The 19958-nt window shown below is 36.8% G+C and overlaps 2 protein-coding genes across 2 annotated transcripts; both read left to right on the top strand.

Moving 5' to 3' along the window:
* The first annotated feature begins 525 nt into the window (after positions 1-525).
* ARP5 (actin-related protein 5) lies at positions 526-10935 on the top strand. Its single transcript, XM_089161250.1, has 12 exons — positions 526-897; positions 1012-1082; positions 3611-3735; positions 4880-4924; positions 6082-6184; positions 6396-6505; positions 7843-7952; positions 8044-8134; positions 8210-8638; positions 9198-9325; positions 9667-10009; positions 10136-10935. The coding sequence occupies exons 1-12, from the start codon at positions 797-799 to the stop codon at positions 10640-10642; spliced, it is 2163 nt and encodes a 720-aa protein (XP_089017376.1). The 5' UTR covers positions 526-796; the 3' UTR covers positions 10643-10935.
* Positions 10936-14792: 3857 nt separating this feature from the next.
* On the top strand, positions 14793-18319 carry LOC149027286 (abscisic acid 8'-hydroxylase 2-like). The gene is made up of 8 exons (XM_089161239.1): positions 14793-15064; positions 15426-15744; positions 15827-15976; positions 16051-16305; positions 16399-16488; positions 16629-16814; positions 17387-17505; positions 18038-18319. The coding sequence occupies exons 1-8, from the start codon at positions 14841-14843 to the stop codon at positions 18144-18146; spliced, it is 1452 nt and encodes a 483-aa protein (XP_089017365.1). The 5' UTR covers positions 14793-14840; the 3' UTR covers positions 18147-18319.
* Positions 18320-19958: the final 1639 nt, after the last annotated feature.

Genomic DNA, 19958 nt, shown 5'->3' with positions numbered 1-19958 from the left:
CTCATTTTTTCTCTTCAATAGAAAAAAAAAAAAAACATATGGAATACTAATTGTTGTAATAATATAGATGATAAAATAATAATTAAGGTAGAGTTCAAAGGACACTATATATATATATATATATATATATATATATATATATATATATATATATATATATTTTTTTTTCTGTCAACAACAACAATTTCACGGATAAATATATTTGGGTGAAAATACCTATTTTGGGTTCAAGGTGAGAGGAGCTTAACCGCATTCTTATACCCAAAAAAGAAAAAGAAAAAAAAGAAAAGAAAAAAAAAGGGAGGTTAACCGCATATAATCTGTATCTCTGCATTATGTTGAGGAGGAACATTCGTTATTACAAAATTAAAATGATAAAATCAATTAAAGTCCCTCAATAACCCTTATTTATACAATTAGGGCCAGTACAGGGCCGGACCGGGCCAACACAGGGCTCGAGCCAGGCGCGCCATGGCCTAATCCCAAGACCTGAAAATTCCCGCCCTACAAGCCGCCCAACCCAAGCAGAAATCCTGCCGGACAAACTGGTGTGGTGCCTCGGATGGTTTTTGGGGGAAACGTTTGTTCCGCTCATATGCGGAGCAAGGAGGAGACCAAGAAGCAACGCAGTGGAATCTGGAAGAGTCGATCAGTGTAATCGTACAGTAAAACGTTTATAATAGCGTTCATGCAACCACCATCAGATCAAATGTTCAATCCAGGTTAGAGTGCCAGTGAGAGTGGCGTGGGGACTGGGGACGCGAGCATTGAAAAGTTTCGCCGAGTGAATGCGATAATGCCTTACATCACAAGACCATCCCGTCAATCTGATTATAGGAAGTTCTCACCTGACTGCCCTATCGTCATCGATAATGGCGGTTCCAGCTTTCGAATTGGGTGAGTTGGGAAAATATAGTAGCGAAAACCCTAACTTTTTTTTTTTCTTCTTCCTGTCTTTCTTTTTTTCGTTTTGTCGTACTGGATTTTCAATCTTTCTCTACGTTGGTTCAGATGGGCTGGAGAGTATGAACCTCGCCTCACTTTCCGAAACGTCGTTCAGAGGCCTCGCCACAAAACAACCGGTATGTGCTTTTATTACCCTCCCCCTTCTCAGTTTGAATTTCTTCTTCTGGGGAATTTGACACTTCGCATGGCTTGACGAATAATTTCCCAGCAATTCGACTGACCGGGTTCCTGCTATATCGTTTGGCAAGTTTCTTCCACTCTATGAAGTATAATATTGGCTTACATTCTAGAGGGAATTTGCAACTCAAAGTGGGAGATAGAGCTCCAGCTGACAAGACTTCCGTACTGTGGTTTATCCAGGGTATTCTCCCTGTATTAGTCTGGTGATTAGGTTCTGCAACTTGAACCTCTCAATGGCATAAAAATCCCAGTCAGTTCGATGTGTTCAAATTGTTAGTCTTTGCTACTAGGGAATAAAATTCAGCCTGAAATAGAACATAGAACTGGGTCCTTAGGTCAAATGAATGCACAGCTGGCAGTATGACACCTTGTCATTCGGACCTGAAACCAGAGTACCAAACCAATAGAATTGCTAAATACTTGTAAGTGATACCTGTTTGCAGTCGATTGCTAAAGGTGCCAGAGCTGATGCTTAAATAGAAAAGATGTAGGATTGAAGTAGCTAATTAGAGATTCCACTCCTAGTTCATCAATGTCAAGAAAAGGAAGGGGAAAAAGAATGAAAGAAAAAAGGAAGAAGATAAAATTACAGATTCAGAGAGGTAAAAAGGGCAATCATGAGGAAATGAAGGCTTTCGGAGAGAATGATACTTAGGATCTAGTCCGTCTTCCACTAGGAAAAAGGCCAGGGTGCTGCAAATTGGTGTATGCAGTAAAACAAAGAGCTGATGGAACAATGGATAAATATAAACCCAAGCTAGTATTGAAAGGGTTCATCTAGACATATAGGATTGATTACCAAGAGACTTCTACCTAGTGTTGCAGAACTGAGTTTGAGTTATAAACTTATATAATCTCATTTGCTGGCAACTACAAGTTGATACTATATATGCTTTCCTCCATGGTGACCTAGAAGAGGAGGTATATATGGGTGTAAACAATAAAACAAAGAGACGTTGGAAAAATGGACATGTATACAACCAAGCTAGTGGGAAAGGGGTTCAGCAAGACATGTAGGATTGATTACCAAGCCATTTTTGTGCCTGTTGCAAAGCTGAACACTGTTTGAGATGTAACCTCATTTTCTGGCAATTACAAGTTGATGTTGTAAATGCTTTCCTCCATGGTGACCTAGAAGAGGAGGTACATATGGATGTTACCTAAGGATTCTCAAGCTAGGAAGCTCCAGGAAGGTTTGCAAACTGAAACATGCATCATATGGATTGAAACAATTGCCTGGAGTCTTGTTTGGGCTTTTTTTTTTTGTGTCTGTGATGACAGCTGGGTATGCAATTGTAGATGAGATTCAGCTAAGATCACGGTAAAGCAGATCGTTAATGGTACAGCAGGTTATCCATAATGAAAGAAAATCAGAGTTGGAAGGTTGACATCAAAATAGAAGGTAACAAGCACTAGGTAATCAAGCTAGCAGTTTGGTGTTGAACTTATACCAAATAATGTAGGGACTGAGTAATGAAGGAACTAGGCAACAGAAAAGGTTAGTGAGAACTTGCAAACCGGTGAGAATCTGGGTTCTAATCAGGGATTGAATGGAGCTCCTTGTAACCTGAATCAGACCTCTAAATCTCTATTTGTTCAGAGTTCTTTTCTCTGAGAAATTGGAGAAAAGCTGCAGGAGAAAACCAAGGCTGGAGCAGATCTCTTTTATTGATTGCAGTAGCAGCAGTCATTGGCTTAGTTGGCGGCTCTGTTCTGATCTCCAAGATGGTCTCTATAGCGGCTTGTAGCAGTCACTGGCGGCAGTAACACAATAGGGAATGAACTAGGGCAAAGGAGAAGCTCGGAGATAAATATAAAGGGGATAAGAGATTCGGCTCAGCCCAAAGGGTTTTGGCTATCACCATCCAGGCCTCTTAGCGCTTCTTGTCACCCAAAATAGACATGAACTAAAATTGCTTATTTGTAGTCCCTGGTTAACTAAAATTGAACTAATTTCTTCCCCAACTATACAAAACTAATTACATCTATAGTAAATAAAACTGAATCTTATCCTACATTGACTAGCCAGTTATTTATTGTACTCAGCTTCAAAACAACTACTGTTATGGCTGAAATTTTTTTTAAAGTTAACCAAAGATCTAAATTCTAAACTAATTGGGGCTCAGACAATTTAGCACTAGTTGAACTACCAATGTCTCAGACTAAAAACTAGTTTTAAAAAGTTTTAGAAATTGTATGTTATATGAATAGTGGTATTTATACTTAGACAAATTAGGAATTCTGGAAAATGATAATATTTTTAACTAAAATTATAATATTACAATGAAGATGGTCATGCATTTCAATGCAAGCTTTAACCATCAGGATTCAAAACTAGTTCCCATGTAACAGCGTACAATATGGACTGCATTTTCTTCTACTCCCGTATTCCTTTATTTATTTGATTTTTTTTTTTGTTGTAGTGGTGTTAACAATGGTTTTGAGTGGTTATGTTTTCTTGCAGGTGAAACTGTTACAATTGTTGGTGATTCTGAACCTTCATTAATGAGATACTTTGATTGCACTCGCTCATCATATCGTTCAGCATTTGATAGCAATGTTGTTTTTCAGTTTGAAATAATGGAATATGTAAGTTCAGTTAAACTGTTGCTTTCTTTTGCAATGGAGATGCCTATCAGTGATACAATATACTACCACTATGTGACTGGTAGTTTACTACCACTCTTTTCTTGCAAAATCAGTATCTGGTTTGTGTAAAAGATTGCAGCTTATGATGGTTTTTTCTAGAAAATATCTTAGAAATCCTGCCCCCACCCCCCCCCCCCCCCCCCCAAAAAAAAAAAAATCCAAGTACGTAAATGAGAAATTAAAATATATGACAGAGTAAGCAGCAACTTAATACATGAAGAAAATATGAATGAACTTAGAGTGTACAATTAATAAGGTACCTGCTTATAGACCATGATGGTTCCAGTTGAAAAGTGTCCATTACTCCAGTTGCATGCACATCAATGGTGCTAATGGAAGAATGTACCACAACCAACCACTAGGTCTATATAAATAAAGAGATTGTGAAATGTATGTTTTGGAACAGATCTTGCGAGGTTTGATGTTTTGTGAACTGTGAAGACATTAAATTTGTGGGGTCTTGTAAATCCTAGATGGGATAAGTCTCTTCATGGACCATGTATATAGGAATTCATTTATGGACCTTGTTTTCCTGCAATGTGGCCATTCAGCTGGACCTAAACTTTTTATAACCATGTAATTTTCAGCCTGGAAGTATATTTTTACCTTGGACATTGATGCTTTCAGAAAGATTGTACAGTCGATGTATAAGATGGTTGAATCATTGGAGAAAGTATAGTCGATAATTCTTAAAACTTCTGGTTCATTGAAAAAGGGCATGGAGAAAGTTTGACACATGCATGCCGAGTGGTTAGATAGATCAAGAAAAAGTAACATGTGGGCAATCTGGAGCAACAGCTGCACAACCTACTTAACCCATAGAATGGGTAAATCATTTGATTATGTTGCTGAAACTGTGGCCAGAGACAAATACCAAATAATTGTACTATGCAGAGACCTCAAAAGCCTTCTATTCTATTATTCATCTCGACTTGACCTACTTTGGCTTTGAATTATTTTATCAATGGGCTAGATCTATGTTATGTTCTGTAATTATTTGCGTCTCACTAAGGAGCTTTTAATATAAAGGTTTTGGTTTTTCTGCTTAAGCTGGTATCTTACATAACCTTTTTTGCATTTCTAGATTCTTGATTATGGGTTTGAACGAATGGGTGCTGATGGATATCAGGTAATTGTCAGTGTGCTCTTATTATGTATGTAGAGTATAAGTATACTATGGGTAGGACTTTCTTGTGGTGCTTTGTTCTATGATGAATGCCTTGAGTCTGTGTGTTCTGTAGACTGCTTTTTATCTGTTCTGTTGGGTTATATTTTGAGTTTGGAAAGGTGATACACAGGCTACCTCATCACTGATTATTTACCAGCATAATCAGTTATATAATTTGATCCCTCTTTCCACCCATAAAAAACATATTCAGGTAACATTATTTGTCCAGCTAAAACCATCGTGAACATGCATAGACATATTGGATGCTGAATCAGTTGCAGGCTATGATGTAGGATATGAGCAAGATGCAACCGAACACAGATAAATGTTGGCAGAAGCCAGATCCCAGACAGAATATCAGTTCCAAATGTTGGGAACAGGTAAGGAAGATGGCTTAGAAGCTGGTGAAAGGCACTGAAATGAATATGAGTGTTGTGCGACTTATAGGATAAGAGAAATGCACTTAGTGGGGATACTGAGTTCAGTATTTTTTTTGTATAGCTCTCTATCTGAAATAAGTAAGTCTGCCAATGGTCTCTCTCTCCTATTGAATACCTTCCTTCCAGCATAAGAGCACAAGAAGATTCTTTTGGCAGTGAGTTGAAGTGTTAAGTGAATCTCTCATATTTATAGAAGTTAAATATTCAATAACAAACCCATTTTGGAGAATTGTCGCACCCATAGGTCAGGAGGTTTGATCAGTTTGATATCCTGGTCAAAGGACCCTATTGTGTGATCCTTGTATGGCGCAAAGAAATGGACAAATCTGGTGGATAGGTTCTCCAGAACAGCAAATATTGTTTTCAATAAAAAGGCTAATAAATGTAGCAGCCGCCAGGTTTTAGGGGGAGGATTCTGCTGGGTGTTCAGTCCTCATTATTATACTATTAAACACTAGACAACAATTAAAAACAAATAAATAAAGACTTCTACTAATCCTGTATGCATAGCCTCTGCCTGTATTATGGCCCATTAATCTTGCTCATTACAAAGTAAATCCACTTGATATACCCTTGCTTATGTAAGTTTTCAGCACATGATATGATTGATCGCATGATTTTGGCTTACATACTAATAAGACTACTGTTGTTGGCGTGTCAAATTTGAGGGCAGAACAGGTTGAGCATCCGGTCCTGATGACAGAATGTGCATGTAATCCAGTGCAGTCTCGCAGCAAAATGGCAGAACTTCTTTTTGAGACTTACGGGGTACCATCAGTGGGTATGAGTTTTATATATATATATATATATGTATTTTTTTTATTTTTAACTTCTGATGCACTGTAAGTATTGTTTGTCTATCTACATTGGTGTACTGAAGAATCTTTTTGTTATATCTAGGCAATGCTTTAGCTGTACAAAATTCTTTTGTTTCTATATTTTATTCATATGAATTTCCCCCTAATTTGTTTCTTTTACATGTGACATCATAGCTTTTGGTGTTGATGCTGCATTCAGCTACAAGTATAACCAAGAACTTGGTCTTTGCAATAATGATGGCCTTGCTGTTTGCTCAGGATTTTCGACAAGCCATGTTATCCCTGTAAGACTACTGATTTACTACTTATTGGTGAATACCCCAAGCACTGACATTCCATGTTTTCCCAGTTTTCTCTCCCTTTGCTGCAATCTTCTTCTCTCTTCCCCCACTCCTAGACGGGGTAAGATAATAGACTTTTAAGTGAAGTACCTATATTTTATTGTGCTTTGTGATAGTTGAAGTCTCTACTGACTTTTGAATCAGTAATTAGGAACTTCACACCGTGTGGAGCCTGAAGAGAACTGTATTTCATCAAGATAAGATATAATGGCTGACAATGATTGTTAATTGCATTAGGAGTGTAGGAAGAAATCACAAAAATTTGTATACATATGAGGGTTCCAGGCTGTGTTACTAGGTGAGAACCTGGGAGTGATTGCGTTTCGAGCGACTGGTTTCTATTTGATACGTGCTAAGTAGAGAAACCAATTTTCAAGTGTATTGTAAATCAGTCAGGTTTTAAGAGTTATGGAATATGGAGGAACACAAAAGGGCAATTCCTTTCTGATCTCTGTAAAAATTATTTGCGGTCACTATATAATTCTTGTCTTTATATTTTATTATTATTATTATTATTATTATTATTGGTGGTACAGATTCTTTCTGGGATCAACACCAATAAATTTTGGGGGGTCTGCCGCATCAATCGCCTCAAGATGACTTGACTTGTATCTGTTCTGTGTACCGTGTACTAGTGTACCTGGGATTATCACCTTGGTCGATTGTCATTGTAAATAAGTAGTTTGTGTATTTTGTTATAGACTAATTAGACTTTTTTATTCACCCTCTAAGGTGTTCAATAATTTGTAGAATTATAGCTTTTGGCTGTTTTAGTAAAGTGCAATTTTTTACTAATGAAGCTAAATCCCGTCATTTCACATGTATACTTTAAAATCGTGCAAGACGATGACAACTTTTGGTAATGACATGATCAAAAGTTACTTTCAAATTAATGTTAAACCTCATTTTACCCCTTGCTTGAAGTACCTTAGGCAATAAGATAAGGGGCGATCAGAAGGTCTCAATAGGTCAAGTTCTAACTACACCTCTGGAGGAGCCCTTTTGGTAGTTCTGGCATTTGCCTACAGTATTTACTATTAGTCTGCGTATCTATTTTGTTCTGGGTAGTAATTAAGTAAGATTGACACCCTAATGCCCTTTGGGGGCTGAGTCATCCTTTCATTGAGGATTTTTGGGGAACCTGATCTTTTGGTAGTTACTTATCCACCATCTTTGTTGTAGTACCTTCTCATTACACAAACATGCACAAATGCAATGGGGGCCAAAAACCCTAGGGATATGGATAATTTTCTCATCACTTATGTTGCTACTATGTTCAGTTTGTAGGTGGCGAGCCTGTTTTGGAAGCATGCTGCAGAACTAATGTCGGTGGTTACCATGTCACTGATTACTTGAAACAACTTTTGTCACTTAAGTACCCACACCACATGTAAGCAGGGCCGTTTCTCTGTTTTGTTTATACTGAATGTTATTGCTCTATTTCTGTGTTTCTGCTCATGTTTTAATTTGCACACAAGCAGGTCTAGCATTACATGGGAGAAGGTTGAAGAGCTAAAGATGGAACACTGTTATGTAGCTATGGACTATGCTTCTGAAGCTAGAATATTTCAGGTTTTAAAATTTTGTTTCTCCTTCTCTACTTTTATTCTTCTGGACTGAAGTTTAAGTGGTAAAAGTACATGACAGAGAGGGGAGAAGGAAGCTGAAGACAAAACAAGGCGTTGGCAGCTTCCTTGGGTGCCTCCAATTGAAGAACAACCATCAGAAGAAGAAATTGCAAGAAAAGCAGCTATAAAAGAGAAACAAGGTCAGCGGCTGAGAGAAATGGCAGCTGCAAAAAGATATTCTAGAATTACAGAATTGGAAAATGAATTGCAGGGTCTGGAGTTTCTTTTGCAGCAGCTGGAAAACGTGGAAGAGGATGATGTTCCCTCGTTCCTGGCCGAGACTGGCTATGGGTCCAAGCAGGAAATTGAGTCTGCTGCTGTTAAGGTAACACAATCTCTAAGAAAGGCAAAGGGAGAGCAAGTTGAAGTTGAGGAAAAATTGGAGTCTTCAAATGCTGAGAAGTTTCCTCTTGTCAATGTTCCGGACAATATGCTGTCTCCAGAGCAGGTATGCTCTTTTGATAAATAGCTGTGATTGTTCTTCTGTTGCCATGGTTTTGTGGTTATATTTGATGGAACTTGCTTAGGAGAATGCCATTTCATAGGGAAAGATACAATTGGAACAAGATTTTCTTTCACTTCAAAAGTTGTTCAAATACAGCTTTGGGCTTATGGTCAGAGGCTTGACTGTTCGCTCCAGGCTGTCCAAATTTTTGTCACAGTAATGCAGAAATTGACAAGATAGTATTTAGTTTACCCAGAAACGATTAAAGTGCAATGGTGAGGCCTCATTTCAGTTTGTGGTGGTGTTGGGATTCTGAGAATTGAAGTTACTCAATGCCTTGCATACATCATATTCATTATGCACTCAAAAGAGAAGAAAAAAGATATAAACATCTAATAGGATATTTTCACATTTTGTCCATGGTTCATTCAAGTTTTTGCTTGCATCTTCTCTCTAGCTCTGACTGTAAACTATACTGTTTCTCATCTTAATGTGGCCTTGCTTTTTGTTGTCAGTGCTGACATTTATAGTTCACTCAACTCAATTTTTATTCATTTGGCAGCTGAAGGAGAAGAAGAAGCAATTATTTCTTAAAACCACATCTGAAGGGCGGCAGCGAGCAAAACAGAAACGCTTTGAGGAGGAACAACAACGAGAAAGGCAAAATCAACTGGATGAGGAAAAGCGTTTGTATGTTATATCATGCTATGTTTTAATGGCTTCATATTTTAATAAGCAGATAGCTGACTGGATTCCTGATCTTTCAGTAAGAAATGAACATATTATCTTCTGCTGAATTTGACTGCATACTTGCGTAGGGTTTGGGGGATGGAGGGATTTCTTTTCCTACCACTTTTGTTTGTTTTGATCACAAAAATTGGAACTTCTGATTAAGATCCAAAGGACCATAGCTTTAGCCTGTGGGAGGGGCCACCGTGAATTTCATGCTGACCTTTACAGTGTACTCACATGATGATGGACTCTGACTATATTTTTTATTTATTTTCTCCCTGCCCGATGGAAATATATAGAGAGAATCCAGAGCTTTATTTAGAACAACTACGTGCAAAGCACAAAGAACTCTCTGAGAAAGTTGAGCAGAGGAAGCGGTTGAAGACAAATGGGACTCGTACAAATGGGAATAATAATTTTCCTGGAGGCGTTGGCCGTGGTGAGAGATTGAATGCTGCCCAGAAGGAAAGGATGCGCCTTTTGACAACAGCAGCATTTGATCGAGGGAAGGGTGAGGATACTTTTGGAGTCAGGGATGAAGATTGGCAACTGTACAAACTCATGAGCAAAGATAATGACGATGATGACGAGGGACAAGACGAGGATGAGGCAGAGCTTGTTCGTGTCTCGTCTCGTTTGCAAGTCAGTTGAAAAAGAAAAAGAAATCCTTACATTCTCAAACTCTCAATTTTTTACTTGGTAGTTTTGTTGTCCAGGTGGTTCCTGTGGATTGATTATTATTTTCCTCTTGATTTATTACCATGACAGGACATTGATCCAACATTTGTTGCCAAGCCAGAATCAAGTTCCTTTCAACCCATTGCAGAGGTCCCACGCTACCGTCCTCTAACAAAGGAAGATTTCCAGATAACACTGGGGGTTGAAAGGTTCCGGTGCCCCGAAATTCTTTTTCAGCCTAACATGATTGGAATTGACCAGTCAGGGTTGGATGAGATGACTGGGATCTCAATGCGGAGATTGCCTTCAGAAGGTGGCGGAGTGGAGGATAGAATCACCAGTTCAGTCCTTGTGACTGGTGGGAGCTGTCTCTTCCCTGGTATCGTCGAGCGCTTGGAAGCTGGCATCCGGAAGATCCGTCCCATCGAGTCACCGATAAGAGTGGCGAGGGCATCTGATCCAATTCTTGATGCATGGAGAGGTGCAGCCGTGTATGCTGCTGCTGCGCAGTTCTCTTATCAAACTTTTAGTAGGGAAGACTATTATGAGAAGGGTGAAGATTGGCTTAGGAGATACCGACTGAATTACAGTTTATAGCCACACTGAAACTTGGAGTAGAGGTGTCGATTCATGAATGCCTATAAATTATGCACTGATGCGGCCTCGGCTACCCACGCTATTAATTTTGTGTGATGCGAGCATGTATTGGTGATTGTAAGTAGTTTTTGGCTTTGGCTGTAAGATGTTTGACTAAACAACACGAATTCAAATGGTTCGTAACATGTTGGTTTCTCATACAACGTAGACGATTTAGTAGGAATTGAATGGTGGTATGATTGCGATTGAACATCAAAATAAGCTCTCTTTTTCTACTCTGTTGTCAAAGACTAAATGTTTTCCGATGCACATAGCAGGAAAGCTGCTTAGTCTCAGATCAGTTCAGAAGTTGCAAATGAGGGGGTTGGCTTTATCCATGAGAATCAAGGATTTTGTGGGTTGGGGTACAGCTGCGCACAAAATGGGGACTTTGGTCAGAGTAAATATTCTTCTAAAATTTCTCCACCACACAATCGTGGAAGAGTTAACTTTTACACATTCATATTTCCTTTTATAGAAGTGTGACTTCTACTCTTTTACACATTCATATTTCCTTTTATAGAAGTGTGACTTCTAATGAATCTATTATCTATTATGTAATGAAAAAACGTTAAAAAAGCACAAACCTTGACTAGACTCAAAAATCAGTGTTGCAGCCGAAAATTTTGAATTTTGTATTTGTGACAGCCAATGAAATTGTGGCTTGTGCCACGAAATCTAGCGTGAATGGATGCTGAGGATTTGAATCGCAACCAAAGAGTTCATTAGGTATTTGGGTTCGCAAGACCTACAATTGTCATGCTGCCCGTGATTCTAGGAAAGCCAACCTCTACGTGGCACAATAGATCTCCAAATTAAAAGATTGTGCCATTTTCAAACCTATGACCATATTTTTGCATTCAGAAGAATCCAACAATGACAAGGTAGATAACGACTCTGACATTGCCACTTGGCCCCAAAGACCACATTCTCGTTCTGCATCAGGCGTCCGTTGGGGACTAGCGGGAATAAAGAAAATCGTGATATATATTACCTTATGGTTTAATTTTTAATTATAAATTTATAGACATTTAGTCAAGGTTGATTTATAATTTCAATTTCTTCTTTGTTTTCAGCTATAATAATTTTACATAATTTCAATTACATCTTTGTTTTCAATTAATTTCAATAACATTTATAAGAATTTCAATCAAGTTTTTATTTTTATTTTTATTTTAATAATAACAATCGTATTAGAAAGATATACAAATATTATCTTATCATTTGATTTCTAATTTTAAATTTTAACTTTTATAATTTCAATTACATCTTTGTTTTAAACTATAATTTCAATTATATCTTCTTCTTTTTTCAATTATAAATAACTTTACAATATAAACTCTCCTATTCTGTTGTGTTTTGAATTTTAGGATAAAATTCACATTTGGTTAAGTTTGTATTTAAAATTTAAGTTTGATTTGGTGTCTTAAAAATATATTCTCTCTCACATCAACCACAAACAAAAATAAATAATTAATAAGAAAAGCAGTAAGAAACTTTCACTCCTAATCATAAATATTCAACATTTAAAAGAAAAAAAAAGAAAAGAGAAAGTGTCAAATAAATAAATCAAAAGAGAAAGGAAAAAATAAACTAGAAAAGAGACAGAAATAAGAATACTTGATTGTGGTCCTCTAATGAAATTTAAGAGAAAATATTATTTTTTAAATTTTAGGAAAGAGGGGAGAGAAGATGAGAGAATAAATAAGAAGAAAGATAATAAATAAGGAAAAATCTAGAAATCATGAGTTAGTTTTTAATTGGGAGTTAATTACTTTGTCCTTAAAAATTAGACTTTAATTATAATCATAAAATAAAAAAAAAAAAAAAAAAACATGTGTATCCTTCATCTTTTAACTTTAAAATTGTTTTCAGTATTACTAAAAAGAAACTATCGAAATTAAAAACCCCAATGTAGTTCTAGCCCTGCTTAATAACCAGGAGATAATCAGAAAAAGATTACAATGGCAGCGACTTACAAACTTGTAGTCCATAAGGTAATAGTCAGTATAGCTTCTTCAACTCCTAAAGCTAGCACAGGTCAGTTATGCTCATTTTCTCATTTCTCGTTTACTTAAATGCTACTCACAAAAGCAAGGCTTTGGATCTTCTGCACTCTTAAGGCTGTAAGGCCAAACCGTAGGATTTGGATCCCGAGCACTGGATGGGCATTTGAATCAGCCCAAGTATTAAGGGCCTATTTGGTTACATGAATCCAGAGATTTCATGAATCTAAGATTTATACATGTTTGGTTGTAAAAATCTCTAGATTCATGAAAACTAGAGATTCATCTTTTTACACTAAAAACGTAAATCTGTAGATTTATGGGTATAATGCGGTGAAATTCAGAGATTTTATTTGCGATTCTACAAAAATCACGTCGACTAATAGTTTTTTAGGATGAATCCATTGATTTCATTCTACAACCAAACAGTTAATTTTATGAATTATGACTCCATAGATTTGAAATCTATAGATTTGAACTCTCCAAACTCATGTAACCAAAGCTATTTAACAACTAATGAAAGGAATGTGATCATCAAAATGGGAAATTCTAACAACATTCAGTGGGATCCTTCTCCCCTCAATAAGTCCTGTGAACACATTAGGGTGGACAACTATTTACATATATAATTTAAATATAAAATGCGATTTTATCCTTGGTCCCCAAGGAGATTCGAACTCTTCATCTCATTCTTTGGAGGCACAAACACACTACGGTCTTGTTTGGTAATTTGAATTTAGAGATTTCAAATCCTTGGATTTATGAATCCGAGATTTATACCTGTTTGGTTGTAAAGTATCCATAGATTCGTGAAATCCGGGGATTTCACTTTTTTGCCTAAAAACGTGAATTAAGTTATTTTTGGGTATCGGATGAAATCCATGGATTCTATCATAAAAATAAAATTGATGAAATTTGTGGATTCACGGGAAATAACCCAAATGATAAACTTTATGAACTTTGATAGATTTGAGGCTAATCAAACAATTAATTTTATGAATCATGAATCCATGGAATTGAAATCTCATTTCCTTTCAAATCCCTGGATTCAGGCTGTAAAGTAACTATCATATACAAAGAATCCACCCACAAGCATTCCTATGATCGTTCAAGATTTCTTTCTATTTTAATATCGTAACCATATACAATGGATTCTCCCCTCAACCATTCTTATGATCACTTAAGATTTCAAGGTTTAATTGTGACTTTTTACCAAAAGAAAGAAGAAAAAAAAAGGTTGTGACTAGATACAGTGGATTCTCCCCTCAACTATTCCTGCGATCACTCACGATCTCATCTATTTAAGGATTGTAACCATTCATACCATGTAGTTTACCAAAAAAAAAAAAAAAAAAAAACCATTCATACCATGTAATAAGGGTGTTCACTCAATCAATCCTAAGATCACCCCAAGAACTCATCTGAGAGCTGTGACCACACAACAGAAAGTTGTTCTGAAAAACTACCCTCTGGCCCATTGACATCAGTAGGTAGTTCTACAACTGAACCAAGTTAGAGCTTGATGTGCTTCTATCCAGTCTCTTTTTTCTCTCGTATGTGCCTGGTTTGTGTTGGCTGGTTAAGCTAATAATAAGGGTATTTGGCATTTCGAGATAAGGAGTGAAAGAAGTTTGAATTTGGATGGATGAGGGACCAAGTGAGAATGAGTGGTTAAAACGCCTTTTTCCCTCTGGCCCAGGTGGTTCAGTTAAAATTCTGAATCATCCAAAACTCAAAACGCAACGTGTCAAGGACGATCTACTGACTGTGGACTGGAGGTCTCTCTCTCTTCCCCTCCCATTTCGTTGTTTTCTCTTCTTTTTCTCTTCAGAGTTCAGGAAAGAACCAGTCTCTTTGAAGCTATTTTCTTTCCTATTTTTCGCATAAAAGGCAACCGAAAGTGTTACCAAAATCAACATAAACACCTCCTTCTCCTCTACACCACATCATAACAAAATTCGTTTTTCATATTAATCTTCATCCTGCTCCCTCCTATTTTTAGATCCCAATTCTGTTGAAACAACAACAAAACAACCAACTTAGCCTAATTTCTACTCTCCGGTTGGCTCCTGCTTAATATAAATTCCCCAGCCACACCTCTACCCAACACCCCCACTCATTCTTGCATCCTAGGCTCTAACCCCGGCCAACCGATGCAACCCTTCTTTCCATCTTCTGCAGCTATTCTTCTCTCATGCTTCTTCTTGATTTTTTCCTTTCTTTGTTTATTCTTCTTCTTCCTCCAATGGCGTATGCGTCAGAACCAACCCCACTACAACCTCCTCCCTCCTGGTTCCCTGGGTTGGCCTTACATCGGCGAGACTCTGAAGCTCTACACTGAAAGCCCCAACACCTTTTTCTCTTCCAGGCATAACCGGTACATCTCTCTGTCTCTCTCTCTAGATATGTACAGATGGCAAAACATTTTGTGGGCAGTTTTTACTGTTGAGAATCCCAAGGGTGATCTAATTCATGGATTTGTTTGTACTGTGTGATTGTGACAATTCTAATCATTGCGTATCTAATTAGTGTTGGTTATCTGTCAAATTTCATACTGAAAATAATTATCCTCTCGTCTATTTTAATGAATATTCTCAGTAGTTGAAGATTTTTGAAAACTTTATTTTGCCACTGGACCAATTTCAACAGCACCATACTTGCTTTGTAATACGAATAGATGGACTATCCTTGTAAACCCCATTCGATTTACTGATGCATTACATATTTATATGCTGTAGGCATGGAGATATATTTAAGACCCATATACTAGGATGTCCCAGCGTGATGATTTCCAGACCTGAAGCTATAAAGACTGTGCTTGTGAGTCAAGCCCATTTGTTCAAACCAACTTACCCACCAAGTAAAGAGAGGCTGATTGGTCCTGAGGCTGTTTTCTTCCACCAGGGAGAATATCACTCCATGCTAAAGAAACTGATTCAGTCCTCCTTTCTTCCGAATGCAATCAGAGGACTAGTCCCTAATATCGAGCAAATTGTACTCAACTTCCTTCCTTCATGGGAGAACTCCACCATCAATACACTCGAAAAAATGAAGAAGGTATGTCAAATGTCATGTCCTTGTACATATTCATCTTTCTCTCTACAACAGACGTCTAATTTCCCTTGAATTTTCTATAAAGTTTGCTTTTGAGGTGGCAATGTTCTCTGTCTTCGGCGGTGGTTCGGACATTGACAAGGACAGGATCAAACATCTATACCTCTGCTTGGAGTCAGGTTACAATTCCATGCCAATCAATCTCCCTGGGACTCTCTACCGCAAATCAGTCGAGGTAATTATTCTTGTTCACACATTTGATATTAAAAACTTCAAATTCTAAACGATGGTTCATGCTATATGAATCAGGCAAGAACTCTACTGAATGAGGCCTTGCGAGAGGTAATCCAAAACAGAAGGGAAAGAGTTGATCAAGACCAAGGAGGGGGCTTATTGGGAACATTTTTGAGGTATAAAGATGACCAACTTAACCATCTAAGTGACTCGCAAATCTCTGATAATATCATTGGAGTTATATTCGCTGCCCACGATACAACTGCTAGTGCTCTCACTTGGATAATCAAATATTTGCATGATCATGAAGATCTTCTAGACCTTGTTACTGTGAGTAAATTTACTTGTGATTCCTTGTTGTTTTTTCTCTTTTCTTTTTTTGTCCATGTTGTCTGTGATTGATAGGAAATGGGGTTGTTGCAGAGGGAACAAGAAGGAATACGGAGAGAAATAAATGAAGAACAACGTGAACTTACATGGGATGATACAAGGAGGATGCCATTAACCAGCAGGGTATCATTTCATTGCTGATTCAATTAGTTTACCATGTTTTTTTGGCTCCCTTGCCTGTATTTTCTTTGCCAGGAGGAAGGAAACTTGCTGTCTTTTATTTTCAAGAAAATTTTTTAAACAAGTAGGGTTGCAATTTGCAGTTAATTCAAGAAACCCTACGGAGAGCGAGCATTATATCATTCACATTCAGAGAAGCAGTTGAAGACGTAGAGCTTGACGGGTACATAATCCCTAAGGGATGGAAGGTTCTTCCCCTCTTTCGAATTATGCATCACTATCCTGATTTTTTCCCTCAGCCTGAGAAATTCGACCCTTCGAGATTCCAGGTGAACATTTTTCTTTCTCTCTCTCTCTCTCTGATACACATGCACAGAAAAAGTCGTCAGAGAGGCAAGCCGTTCTGGAACTACTGTACAAATATTCCATCTTCCAATATTTCATGGTGGATATAGATACACGAATCTAAAGCTTATATGGTGTCATAACTCATAAGTGGGTTAATTCTGCAACCCATGATTTTTTTTTTTTTCCCTTTTCAATGTAAAACCCATGAAAGCTCTGAAAAAGAGTAAGAACTATACGGACCTTGCTAGGAAGGGGCGCTGCTCCGAGCAGCTGAACTCGAAATCAAATCTCGACGGTCAGCTGTTCGGAGAAGCTCCGCTCCCTAGCAGTTTGTGTACTATACTGGTTTCCCAGAAAAAAGTAAGTACTGGAATTGCGGTTTCACTTGTCGAGGCAGCAGGATTCAAGTTGAATACCTAAAATTGTGTCAAGAGTCGAATCTATAACAGCACGTTAATGGGTTTCCTGCAAATTTATTTAACAGATAGTTTTGATTAGAAAAAAAACAACTGGTTGAGATTAAGTGGGAACCTTGTGTGGTAATGTTTTGCAGGTTCCACCAAAGCCCAACACCTATATGCCGTTTGGTAGCGGAGTCCACTCGTGTCCTGGCAATGAGTTGGCGAAGCTTGAAGCTCTCATCCTTCTCAATCACCTTACGGCCACTTACAGGTATCTCTCTCGCTCTCTCCCTTTCATGTAATTATATTGTAACATGGAGTAGGGTAAGACTTACTAGGGGAAGAGGACAACAGTGAAAGCCAAGACCTTAATACGATAGGACCACCAAAGAAGTAGCATTAGACAAGTGGCAAGCATACAAGAGGTGAGCAGAGGTACTGGGGCTCTAATGTGAACCAGTGTCACATTCCTGGGATTTGTGGGTGTGGGTACCTCTGTGGTGACTCTGATGATAACATCTATGAGGCACACAAGCATCCTCTGAGAATCGATCTCCATTCTCGATTAGTAATTTATTCTGGTTTTAGAGTGGGGTTCTGTGATTAGCTAGTGTTCTTTCTCCCATAGATTTTAACCATTTCTCCTCTTAAGTTCAAACTGTTAGTGTTTGATATGATAATTCATAGATAAATATTGAGAATGAGCCCATTTTTTTGGGGGTATTTAACTAAAGAAAATTGATCTACAATGTAGTTCAGAAAGTTCTGTTTTCTTTATTCTGATTGAACTACTTGGCATACAGGTGGAAGGTTGTTGGGGACAATGAAGGAATCCAATATATTCCATTCCCCGTACCAAAACGAGGTTTACCCATAAAGGTAACTCCCAGGAGCAACAAGAAGGATTTATAATATAAAGAAACAGCTTGTGCTTAATAGAACCTCCTGAAGATGGTGGGCAATTTCTCTGTACATCTTATTCACCAATGTGGATGCGAGGAGCAGCAAGAAGGAATTATAATATAAAGAAACAGCTTGTGCTTAATAAAACCTGAAGATGGTGGGTGGGGCAATTTTTTTTTTTTTTTTTTGTGGGGGGGATTTTTTTTTTTTTTTTTTTTAGTTTTTTAAATTTTTAAAATTTTTTTGGGGTAAAAATCTCTAGTTGATTTGTTTCCTATTGTATTCTTAAAAAAAAATAAAATAAAATAAAAATCTGTATCACATTTTTGAATCATAAATAATTACAATCTCTTCTTCCCTTCTGTGCGTTGACTTGGATATCACATCGTGATTCTACATAAACTTGGCTCTACCGTTACGGAGATACCAAATGCAATAAAAATCATTCCATCAATCTATAGATTGATTATTCTTCTAGGCGTCAACCAATCAATACATATGTTCGTCAAGTTCTTCATAGAATCAAGAATGTGGCATTCAGCAAAAGCAAAGAGAGAAGAAGCGGTGTGTGTATATATATATATATATATATATATATGTGTGTGTGTGTGTGTGTGTGGGATAAAGCCTCGAACTAATGGTTTAATTATTATAAGTCCTTGGAATTCATTGAAGAAAATTCTACAAACACTTGGTTGTAATTTCATCGTGCATGTCATCCCCATATCATTTCCTACGTGAGGTGAATATATGGTTTTAAGTGTTAACAAATATATATAGTTATAAGATTATTTCAACCACAGTACTGTCAAACTTTATGCAAGAATATAAGTGATGATCGAGGATATGGTTACAATGACAGCAGGGGTAGAGCTAGGATTGAACATTAGGGGCCAAATAATGAATCCAGATCACCTTTCTGTCGGATGAGCGTTAACCCTTTTTCACCACACGTATTGTGTGGACCGATGTGAGAATACCACTTTTGAACTATTTTATCATATTCTGACGTGGGCCCATATTAAAAATTTAGATTAACTAGTGGGAAGATTAAAATATAAATAATACAATTATAAGTAAATTTTAAAATTTAGATTAACTAGTGGCTAAAATTGTGAATTACATTTGTTACCATTTAAAATTTAAAAAAACCATAAAATAAAGAAGGTGGGGAAGAAATTGTAGGAGAAAATATATTAGTAAAATTTATCAACTAAATATGGAGAAAACAGTGAATTTCTATAAATTATGTTAAAAAAAAATTTAAATGATTATGATTAGATCTGATAAAATCAATAGTTGAAATTCTAAACATCCCAACTAATAAAACTTAAAATTTAAATTGCTATTGTAGGAATGGAAACCTTAGGAGAAAGTTTAGGTATTCAAAAAATTTCAATGATTATGTCTGATAAAATCAATGGCTGAAATTCTAAATGAGATTTAAATTGCTATTAGTGGAAATTGAAAATTCAAGAGCAAGTTTAGGGATTAAAAAAAAAATTCAATATTATGATTAGATCTTATAAAATCGATGGTTGAAATTCTAATGAAATTTAAATTGCTATTAGTAGAAATCAAAATTAAAAAAAAATGTTTAAGGATTCAAAAAAATAAAAAATTCAATGATTATAATTAGATCTTATAAAATCAATGGCTAAAATTCTTACATATTTAAATTGCTATTAGTAGAGTCAAAATTTTAAAAGAAAGTTCAGGGATTTTTGGAAAGTAATGGTAAATAGTGTATTTCAAACATACAAAGTGAAAATCAAGAAGAAAATAAAAAGAATATGAAATTAAAAAATAAAAATAAAAGTT

Source organism: Hakea prostrata, chromosome 1 (genome assembly GCF_041222555.1).
Source record: "Hakea prostrata isolate BN-2017 chromosome 1, UWA_Hpros_2, whole genome shotgun sequence".
Taxonomy (NCBI): Eukaryota; Viridiplantae; Streptophyta; class Magnoliopsida; order Proteales; family Proteaceae; genus Hakea; species Hakea prostrata.
The sequence above is the reverse complement of the archived record's forward strand: the minus strand, read 5'-3'. Positions and strand labels throughout refer to the sequence as shown.

Excerpts from the sequence above, each read along its gene's own strand:
- ARP5 (XM_089161250.1), top strand. The coding sequence starts at position 797 with ATGCCTTACATCACAAGACCATCCCGTCAATCTGATTATAGGAAGTTC. Across the intron at positions 7,953-8,043 it reads CTTAAGTACCCACACCACAT|GTCTAGCATTACATGGGAGA; the intron begins GTAAGCAGGGCC and ends GCACACAAGCAG. Across the intron at positions 8,639-9,197 it reads ATATGCTGTCTCCAGAGCAG|CTGAAGGAGAAGAAGAAGCA; the intron begins GTATGCTCTTTT and ends TTCATTTGGCAG.
- LOC149027286 (XM_089161239.1), top strand. The coding sequence starts at position 14,841 with ATGCAACCCTTCTTTCCATCTTCTGCAGCTATTCTTCTCTCATGCTTC. Across the intron at positions 15,977-16,050 it reads TCTACCGCAAATCAGTCGAG|GCAAGAACTCTACTGAATGA; the intron begins GTAATTATTCTT and ends TATATGAATCAG. Across the intron at positions 16,815-17,386 it reads TCGACCCTTCGAGATTCCAG|GTTCCACCAAAGCCCAACAC; the intron begins GTGAACATTTTT and ends AATGTTTTGCAG.